Genomic DNA, 10,747 nt, shown 5'->3' on the forward strand with positions numbered 1-10,747 from the left:
GTATCACAGTGTATTCACATTGAATACAAGTATATGTTATTCTGTTTACATGTAGAAGTATAAACTCATGATATAACAGTGTATTCACATTGAATACAATTATATTTGATCCTGTTTACATAAAGAAGTAAAAACTCATGGTATCACAGTGTATTCACATTGAATACAAGTATATTTGATCCTGTTTACATATAGAAGTTAAAACTCATGGTATCACAGTTTATTCACGTTGAATACAAGTATATTTGATCCTGTTTACATATAGAAGTAAAAACTCATAAAATAAAAGTGTATTCACATTAAATACAGGTATATTTGATCCTGTTTACATATAGAAGTAAAAACTCATGGTATCACAGTGTATTCACATTGAATACAAGTATATTTGATTCTGTTTACATATAGAAGTATAAACTCATAATATTACAATGTATTAACATTGAATACAAGTATATTTGTTTCTGTGTACATGTAGAAGTAAAAACTCATAATATAACAGTGTATTAACATTGAATACAAGTAAATTTGATTCTGTTTACATGTAGAAGTATAAAGTCATAATATAACAGTGTATTCACATTGAATACAAGTATATTTGATTCTGTTTACATGTAGAAGTATAAACTCATAATATAACAGTGTATTCACATTGAATACAAGTATATTTGATCCTGTTAACATACAGAAGTAAAAACTCATGGTATCACAGTGTATTCACATTGAATACAAGTATATTTGATTCTGTTTACATGTAGAAGAATAAACTCATAATATAACAGTGTATTCACATTAAATACAAGTATATTTTATTCTGTTTACATGTAAAAGTATAAACTCATAATATAACAGTGTATTCACATTGAATACAAGTATATTTGACCCTGTTTACATATAGAAGTAAAAACTCATGGTATCACAGTGTATTCACATTGAATACAATTATATTTGATCCTGTTTACATATAGAAGTTAAAACTCATGGTATCACAGTGTATTCACATTGAATACAAGTATATTTGATTCTGTTTACATGTAGAAGAATAAACTCATAATATAACAGGGTATTCACATTGAATGCAAGTTTATTTGTTTTTGTTTATATGTAGAAGTATAAACTCATAATATAATAGTGTAATCACATTGAATACAAGAGTTTTTATCCTGTTTACATATAGAAGTAAAAACTCATGGTATCACAGTGTATTCACATTGAATACAAGTATATTTGATCCTGTTTACATATAGAAGTAGAAACTCAGGGTATCACAGTGTATTCACATTAAATACAAGTATATTTGATCCTGTTTACATATAGAAGTTAAAACTCATGGTATCACAGTGTATTCACATTGAATAAAAGTATATTTATTCTGTCTACATGTTGAAGTATAAAATCATAATATAACAGTGTATTCACATTGCATACAAGTATATTTCATTTTGTTTACATATAAAAGTAAAAATTCATGGTATCACAGTGTATTCACATTGAATACAAGTATATTTGATTCTGTTTACATGTAGAAGTATGAACTCATAATATAACAGTGTATTCACATTGAATACAGGTATATTTGATTCTGTTTACATCTTGAAGTAAAAACACATGGTATCACAGTGTATTCACATTGAATACAAGTATATGTTATTCTGTTTACATGTAGAAGTATAAACTCATAATATAACAGTGAATTCACTTTGAATACAAGTATATTTGATTCTGTTTACTTGTAGAAGTATAAACTCATAATAAAACAGTGTATTCACATTAAATACAAGTATATTTGATCCTGTTTACATATAGAAGTAAAATCTCATGGTATAACAGTGTATTCACATTGAATACAAGTATATTTGATCCTGTTTACATATAGAAGTTAAAACTCATGGTATCACAGTGTATTCACATTGAATACAAGTATATTTGATTCTGTTTACATGTAGAAGTATAAACTCATAATATAACAGTGAATTCACTTTGAATACAATTATATTTGATTCTGTTTACTTGTAGAAGTATAAACTCATAATATAACAGTGTATTCACATTAAATACAAGTATATTTGATCCTGTTTACATATAGAAGTAAAATCTCATGGTATCACAGTGTATTTTCATTGAATACAAGTATATGCTATTCTGTTTACATGTAGAAGTATAAACTCATAATATAACAGTGTATTCACATTGAATACAAGTATATTTGGTTCTGTTTACATATAGAAATGAAAATTCATGCTATCACAGTGTATTCACATTGAATTCAGGTATATTTGATCCTGTTTACATATAGAAGTAAAAAACTCATAATATAACAGTGTATTCACATTGAATACAAGTATATTTGATTCTGTTTACATGTAGAAGTATAAACTCATAATATAACAGTGTATTCAGATTGGATACAAGTATATTTGATCCTGTATACATATAGAAGTAGAAACTCATGGTATAACAGTGTATTCACATTATATACAAGTATATTTGATCCTGTTTACATATAGAAGTTAAAACTCATGGTATCACAGTGTATTCACATTCAATACAAGTATATTTGATTCTCTTTACATGTAGAAGTAAAAATTATAATATAACAGTGAATTCACATTGAATACAAGTATATTTCATTCTGTTTACTTGTAGAAGTATAAACTCATAATATAACTGTGTATTCACATTGAATACAAGTATATTTGATCCTGTTTACATATAGAAGTAAAAACTCATGGTATCACAGTGTATTCACATTGAATACAAGTATATTTGATTCTTTTTACATTTAGAAGTTAAACTCATAATATAACAGTGTATTCACATTGAATACAAGTATATTTGATCCTGTTTACATATAGATGTAAAAATTCGTGGCATCACAGTGTATTCACATTGAATTCAAGTATATTTGATCCTGTTTACATATAGAAGTAAAAACTCATAATATAACAGTGTATTCACATTGAATACAAGTATATTTGATTCTGATTAAATGTAGAAGTATAAACTCATACTATAACAGTGTATTCACATTGAATACCAGTATATTTGATTCTTTTTACATGTAGAAGTATAAACTCATAATATAACAGTGTATTCACATTTAATAAAAGTATTTTGATCCTTTTTACATATAGAAGTAAAAACTCATGGTATCACAGTGTATTCACATTGAATACAAGTATATTTGATTCTATTTACATGTAGAAGTATAAACTCATAATATAACAGTGTATTCACATTGAATACAAGTATATTTGATCCTGTTTACATATTGATGTAAAAACTCATCGTATCACAGTGTATTCACATTGAATACAAGTATATTTGATCCTGTTTACATATAAAAGTAAAAACTCTTGGTATCACAGTGTATTCACATTGAATACAAGTATATTTGATTCTGTTTACATGTAGAAGTATAAACTCATAATATAACAGTGTATTCACATGGAATAAAAGTATTTTGATCCTTTTTACATATAGAAGTAAAAACTCATGGTATCACAGTGTATTCACATTGAATACAAGTATATTTGATTCTGTTTACATGTAGAAGTACAAAAACATAATGTAACAGTAAATTCACATTGAATACAAGTATATATGATCCTGTTTACATATAGAAGTAAAAACCCATGGTATCACAGTGTATTCACATTGAATACAAGTATATTTGATTCTGTTTACATGTAGAAGTATTATCTCATAATATAGCAGTGTATTCATATTGAATACAAGTATATTTAATTCTGTTTACATGTAGAAGTATAAACTCATAATATAACAGTGTATTCACATTTAATAAAAGTATATTTGATCCTGTTTATATATAGAAGTAAAAACTCATGGTATCACAGTGTATTCACATTGAATACAAGTATATTTGATCCTGTTTACATACAGAAGAAAAAACTCATGGTATCACAGTGTATTCACACTGAATTCAAGTATATTTTATTCTGTTTACATTTAGAAGTATAAACTCATAATATAACAGTGTATTCACATTGAATACAAGTATATTTGATTCTGTTTACATGTAGAAGTATAAACTCATAATATAACAGTGTATTCACATTGAATACAAGTATATTTGATCCTGTTTACATATAGATGTAAAAACTCATGGTATCACAGTGTATTCACATTGAATACAAGTATATTTGATTCTATTAACATGTAGAAGTAAAAACTCATAATATAACAGTGTATTCACATTGAATACAAGTATATTTGATCCTGTTTACATGTTGATGTAAAAACTCATCGTATCACAGTGTATTCACATTGAATACAAGTATATTTGATCCTGTTTACATATAAAAGTAAAAACTCTTGGTATCACAGTGTATTCACATTGAATACAAGTATATTTGATTCTGTTTACATGTAGAAGTATAAACTCATAATATAACAGTGTTTTCACATTGAATACAAGTATATTTGATCCTGTTTACACATAGAAGTATAAACACATGGTATCAAAGTGTATTCACTTTGAATACAAGTATATTTGATCCTGTTTACATATAGAAGTTAAAACTCTTGGTATCAGAGTGTATTCACATTGAATACAAGTATATTTGATTCTGTTTACATGTAGAAGTATAAACTCATAATTTAACAGTGTATTCACATGGAGTACAAGTATATTTGATCCTGTTTACAGATAGAAGTAAAAACTCATGGTATCACAGTGTATTCACATTAAATACAAGTATATTTGATTCTGTTTACATGTAGAAGTATAAACTCATAATATAACAGTGTATTCACATTGAATACAAGTATATTTGATCCTGTTTACATATAGAAGTAAAAACTCATGGTATCACAGTGTATTCACATTAAATACAAGTATATTTGATTCTGTTTACATGTAGGAGTATAAACTCATAATATAAAAGTGTATTCACATTGAATTCAAATATATTTGATCCGGTTTACATATAGATGTAAAAACTCATGGTATCGCAGTGAATTCACATTGAATGCAAGTATATTTGATTCTGTTTACATGTAGAAGTATAAACTCATAATAAAACAATGTTTTCAGATTGAATACAAGTATATTTGATTCTGTTTACATGTAGAAGTATAAACTCATAGTATAACAGTGTATTTACATTGAATACAACTATATTTGATCCTTTTTACATATAGAAGTAAAAACTCATGGTATCACATTGTATTCACATTGAATACAAGTATATTTGATCCTGTTTACATATAGAAGTAAAAACTCATGGTATCACAGTGTAGGGGAGACTGGGGTTAGTTGGCTCACTTTTCACACACTGGTCCCTCACAGGCATATTTTTAATGAAATTAATTTTTTTTATTTTTATTAATATTCATTAATATCTCGCCTAAAAGGTTGCATCGAAAAAATAAACAATACAGAAATAGTTCTTACCAAAACAACTGTTTTATTGCGACACTTTCAGTGGCCAACTTACCCCACTGCCGGGGCAAGTTGCCCTTTGAGTTGGGGCAAGTTGGCCTTACATTCGACATAGAGCCTACTACAGAGCCGTCTTAGAGCAATTCGAGCAAATATAACTTTCGTCATCTTCTCCTCTTTTGTCGACGCAGCTCTCGCACGCCCATAAACCGCAATTGTTTAAACAACGGATCCAATCTTCTTTAGTTGTTGAATAACGCGCTGCAAATTCTGGGCAGAACGATTCATCCTTCTTTTTCTTTCTCCCAGTTTGTTTAGGTTTGATCGGTTTAGTTATAGTCGGTTCTTTGGATGGAAAAATTTTTCTTGCCGCTTTGGTTTTAACAGCTGCTTTCTCAGATTCGATTACAGCTTTGATTGGAGTGTCCGTAAGTATAGAAGACGTCCTCTTCCTTCTACCATTATTTGTTTTCGGAGCTGTGCGAGGTCCAGTTTTTGGAAAAGGTCGTACTTGTTCAATTATTGAAGCTGTAGAAGCAGAAGAACTGGCGGAAGAAATTGAAGAAGGAGTAGGTGAATCATTAGTTTTTGGGCTGCTTCCACTACGTTTCTTATGGCTATTTGCCTCAACAGTGGGCTCTACAGTCGCTTCTACATTGAACTCTACAGTTGGTTCCACAGTCGGTTCCGCAATCGGCCCCACATCAACAAAAAAGTATGGTGGCAAGTCAAATGGTTGGTTTTCAGGGGGCAAATCCATTTGAAGTGAAACAGCAACGTTCTCAGGATCAGCTCTATCAGTCACAAATCCAGGGTTATAATCTGCTGTGGCATGAAATCCTTCGCGGTCGAATGGGACAATCCCAGCTTTCTTGAATCCGGCTGTAATATTTGAAGGTATGGAAGCGAGAGGAAATGCCTTGTTGACAATGCCAGGAATGTCGTAAATCGTCATTGTTTTCCCGGGATTGTTCAACATCCAACTTGCAGAAGCACTACTGATGTATTTCTTCATTGGGCCATAAACAGACACGTCCAATGGCTGCAATCTATGAGAGCAGTGGGCCGGGAACGATAGAAAATGCACATAGTTTTCTTTAGCGGTGTTCAATGCGTTGATTGACATGTGGGACGAGTGATTGTCTAGAAGAAGGATGACGGGTCGTTCCTTACTTGGACGAACAAATGTAATGAAATGTTTAATCCAAAGGTCCATGCTAGCATCATTCATCCAACCTGCTTTGTTGGTTGTACCGTCGCAACCTAGAGGCCCCCCTACGAGAAAATGATGCTTGAAATTTACTCTGAAATAGAACAAAAAGAAATGTAAGAAAAGACAAATTACTTTATTAAAAATAATGTAATTTACCGAGGAAAGACAAAGAAGGGTGGAATAGTATTGCCGTAGCTGGAAACTGCACAACAAACCGTAACCAACACCCCTCTCTCTCCTGAAACAATTGATTCTGGCAAATGGATGGAAATTGTATGAATAATTAAGCATATGCAATGAAAGATAGGCTACACAAAAAGCTTACCTATTTGTTTCTGGCCTTTTCGACCTACGATCTTTTCAGGTGTTGAAACTGTAGTAACACCAACTTCGTCCATGTTCCAGACGCATTCAAGCCCAATTTTTTCTCTCACCAACAATCTTTCATAATTGTCAAAGAACAAATCACAATTGTGGATGTTAAATGATGAGGTTCTTGCCAGGGAAGTAGCCTCAGGTTTTCTTATTGCCAGAGTAGGATGGCGTTTCATGAAAGATGCAAACCAGTCTGGTCCAGCTGAAAGTTTTTCAGTCCACGAAGGTGGGATTTTTAGATTTCTCTTTGTGGCAACATTATAAGCCAGCTTTCTAACATCAATTGGGGACAATCCAAAGTAAATATCTGCTGAACGATGAAGGTAATCAGCTAGCAGAGCCTCATCTTCCTTGTTGAAAACCTGCACGATAAATGTTTACACACATAAGCTCATATTAACACAAACTATAACAAAACAGTTACCTGGCGCGCAGATGAATACCCATGATGGGTTGGAGAAACACTATTAGGCCTGTTTTGTTCTTCTAATCCTGACTTCTTCTTGTTTTCAACATATCTTGTAAGACTTCTTCTTGGAATGTTAAAAAGAATAGCCACAATATAAACTGATTTTCCCTCGTCCAACACCTTTGCAACTGCTCTGTCAATTACATCAGATGGGACCTTTACTCTGTCAGTTTTTCTAACGTAGTTTCTCATTTTTCTGCAAAAATTCAAGAAGAAAATTTGAATAGGCTCACTTTGACAGACGAACTCATGTTGGCCAACTTGCCCCATGGAAAAATGGCCAACCTTCCCCACGAGTCATTTTCATCGAATTATTAAAATAGAATCTAAGGGAATTTAACTACAGAAAAAAAAAATAAACCGAAAAATAGCTTGAGGAATAAGCTATCTACGAAACATCACTACACAAATATGTTATTCATACCTTAGAAGAAAAAAGAGAAATAGTCCACGAAAAAAAAAGTTGGTCGGCAAAACTGAAACAAGTTTTTGACGATTAAAACTTTACGAATGAAGTGCGGACGAAAAATTTTTTGGTGGGGGCCATCTATAAATAAAAATACACATTTTGGCTATTCTGAAAAAAGTGAAATTTCAAATGGATACAAATAAGAGCCAAACGAGCATCTTACCCCGCAGACCATATAACCCCGGTCTCCCCTATTCACATTGAATACAAGTATATTTGATCCTGTTTACATATAGAAGTTAAAACTCATGGTATCACAGTGTATTCACATTGAATACAAGTATATTTGATTCTGTTTACATGCAGAAGTATAAACTCATAATAAAACAGTGTATTCACATTGAATACAAGTATATTTGATTCTGTTTACATGTAGAAGTATAAACTCATAATATAACAGTGTATTCACATTGAATACAAGTATATTTGATCCTGTTTACATATAGGGTAGCCGGTGAAATAGGACCGAAACGAAATAGGACTGGAGGAATAGGACTGATAATTTCCAGTCCTATTTCTCCTGTAGAAATAGGACTGGGAGTAATAGGACTGATTTTTAAATACATTTTAAACAGTCCTATTTCTCCTTTGACCGGTCCTATTTCTCCTTAAGGTTAGACTTATTTTTTATTCCTACTCTTTCATATTTCAGGACAATGAGCCTCCAAACTGGTAGGCAAGATGGGAGGGGAATTATCCGAGACAAGCGGGTAGGCTTATATCCTTCAGTCCTTGAAAATTACCGTCGACAAAATTTCAGCGCTTAATTCACTTGCAGCTTAAGAACTCGTTATGATAAAAAATTTTTTTTCAGTACTTTAACCGAAATTTTTTACAATATATAGTTCATTTATCAAAAAATTAATCATTTCATAAATGTGAGTGCAATTTTACTTTGGTTATTATTTATTCTTTTTACGACTTGCATCATAGAGGGGCTACGATGGGTGTGGTCCTCACCCTTCTAGGGAGGGGGATGATTCACCAAAGGGGCTGAGATTCCAAGGTACGAATCATCCCACGCAACCCCCTCTGTGTTGCAAGATGTACGAAAAATTTACAATATAGTTTATACTTCTACATGTAAACAGAATCAAATATACTTGTATTCAATGTGAATACACTGTGATACCATGAGTTTTTACTTCTATATGTAAACAGGATCAAATATACTTGTATTCAATATGAATACACTGTTATATTGTGAGTTTATACTTCTAAATGTAAACAGGATCAAATATACTAGTATTCAATGTGAATACACTGTTATATTATGAGTTTATACTTCTACATGTAAACAGAATCAAATATACTTGTATTCAATGTGAATACACTGTTATATTATGAATTTATACTTCTACATGTAAATAGGAACAAATATACTTGTATTTCATGTAAATACACTGTGATACCATTAGTTTTAAATTCTATATGTAAACAGGATCAAATATACTTGTATTTAATGTGAATACACTGTTATATTATAAGTTTATACTTCTACATGTAAACAGAATCAAATATACTTGTATTCAATATGAATACACTGTGACACATGAGTTTTTATTTCTATATAAAACAAAAAAGATCAAATATACTTATGAATATATATATTATGAATTTATACTTCTACATGTAAATAGGAACAAATATACTTGTATTTCATGTAAATACACTGTGATACCATTAGTTTTAAATTCTATATGTAAACAGGATCAAATATACATGTATTCAATGTGAATACACTGTTATATTATGAGTTTATACTTCTACATGTCAACAGAATAAAATATGCTTGTATTCAATGTGAATACACTCTGATACCATGAGTTTTAACTTCTATATGTAAACAGGATCAAATATACTTTTATTCAATGTGAATACACTGTTATATTATGAGTATATACTTCTACATGTAAACAGAATCTAATATACTTGTATTCAATGTGAATACACTGTGATACCTTGAGTTTTTACTTCTATATGTAAACAGGATCAAATATACTTGTATTCAATGTGAATACACTGTTATATTATGAGTTTATATATCTACATGTAAACAGAATCAAATTAAATTGTATTCAATGTGAATACACTGTGATACCATAGGTTTTCACTTCTATATGTAAACAGGATCAAATATACTTTTATTCAATGTAAATACACTGTTATATTATGAGTTTTTATTTCTACATGTAAACAGAATCAAATAACCTTGTATTCAATGTGAATACACTGTGATACCACGAGTTTTTACTTCTATATATAAACAGGATCAAATATACTTGTATTCAATGTGAATACACTGTTATATTATGAGTTTATACTTCTACATGTAAACAGATTCAAATATAGTTGTATTCAATGTGAATACCCTGTTATATTAAGAGTATTTACTTCTAAATGTAAACAGAATCAAATATACTTGTATTCAATGTGAATACACTGTGATACCACGTGTTTTTACTTCTATATGTAAACAGAATCAAATATACTTGCATTCAATGAAAATACACTGTTATATTATGAGTTTATACTTCTACATGTAAACAGACTCAAATATACTTGTATTCAATGTGAATAAACTGTGATACCATGAGTTTTTACTTCTATATGTGCGACGGCACTAATTGCGCGAAGCTAAGGTTTTAGATTTAATTGAACTAGAAATTTGCCACTAAATCGAGTCCAGAGTTTTTATTTGTCGACAAGACAGAAATACGAATGAGGCCTAGTTGCCAGCAAGGCGAGATGAGATTCACTGTCTCGCGAGAGAGAAAAAGGGAAGACAAGAAAAGTATGGGGAATACGGGCCAGAGATCA

At 30.5% G+C, this 10,747-nt stretch overlaps 1 protein-coding gene across 2 annotated transcripts; it reads right to left on the bottom strand.

Annotated features, from left to right (window-relative positions):
* Positions 1–5,274: 5,274 nt before the first annotated feature.
* On the bottom strand, positions 5,275–7,998 carry LOC116936008 (tigger transposable element-derived protein 6). Of its 2 annotated transcripts, XM_045176270.1 has the most exons (5): positions 7,883–7,998; positions 7,414–7,654; positions 6,940–7,351; positions 6,771–6,867; positions 5,276–6,705 (listed from the first exon to the last, which is right to left on the bottom strand). In XM_045176270.1, the coding sequence occupies exons 2-5, from the start codon at positions 7,648–7,650 to the stop codon at positions 5,523–5,525; spliced, it is 1,929 nt and encodes a 642-aa protein (XP_045032205.1). In that variant the 5' UTR covers positions 7,651–7,654; positions 7,883–7,998; the 3' UTR covers positions 5,276–5,522. The 2 variants fall into 2 exon arrangements, with proteins under 2 accessions (XP_032799122.2, XP_045032205.1); XM_032943231.2 differs by lacking the exon at positions 7,883–7,998 and having other exon boundaries at positions 5,275–6,705; positions 7,414–7,728.
* Positions 7,999–10,747: the final 2,749 nt, after the last annotated feature.

The sequence above is a fragment of the Daphnia magna genome, linkage group LG7, assembly GCF_020631705.1.
Source record: "Daphnia magna isolate NIES linkage group LG7, ASM2063170v1.1, whole genome shotgun sequence".
NCBI lineage: Eukaryota > Metazoa > Arthropoda > Branchiopoda > Diplostraca > Daphniidae > Daphnia > Daphnia magna.

Bases quoted from the DNA above. Each gene is read 5' to 3' on its own strand.
- LOC116936008 (XM_032943231.2), bottom strand. From the start codon at position 7,728: ATGGGGCAAGTTGGCCAACATGAGTTCGTCTGTCAAAGTGAGCCTATT. The intron at 7,352-7,413 runs GTAACTGTTTTG...TTTATCGTGCAG, and splicing joins GGTATTCATCTGCGCGCCAG to GTTTTCAACAAGGAAGATGA. The intron at 6,706-6,770 runs GTAAATTACATT...GTTCTATTTCAG, and splicing joins CCCTTCTTTGTCTTTCCTCG to AGTAAATTTCAAGCATCATT.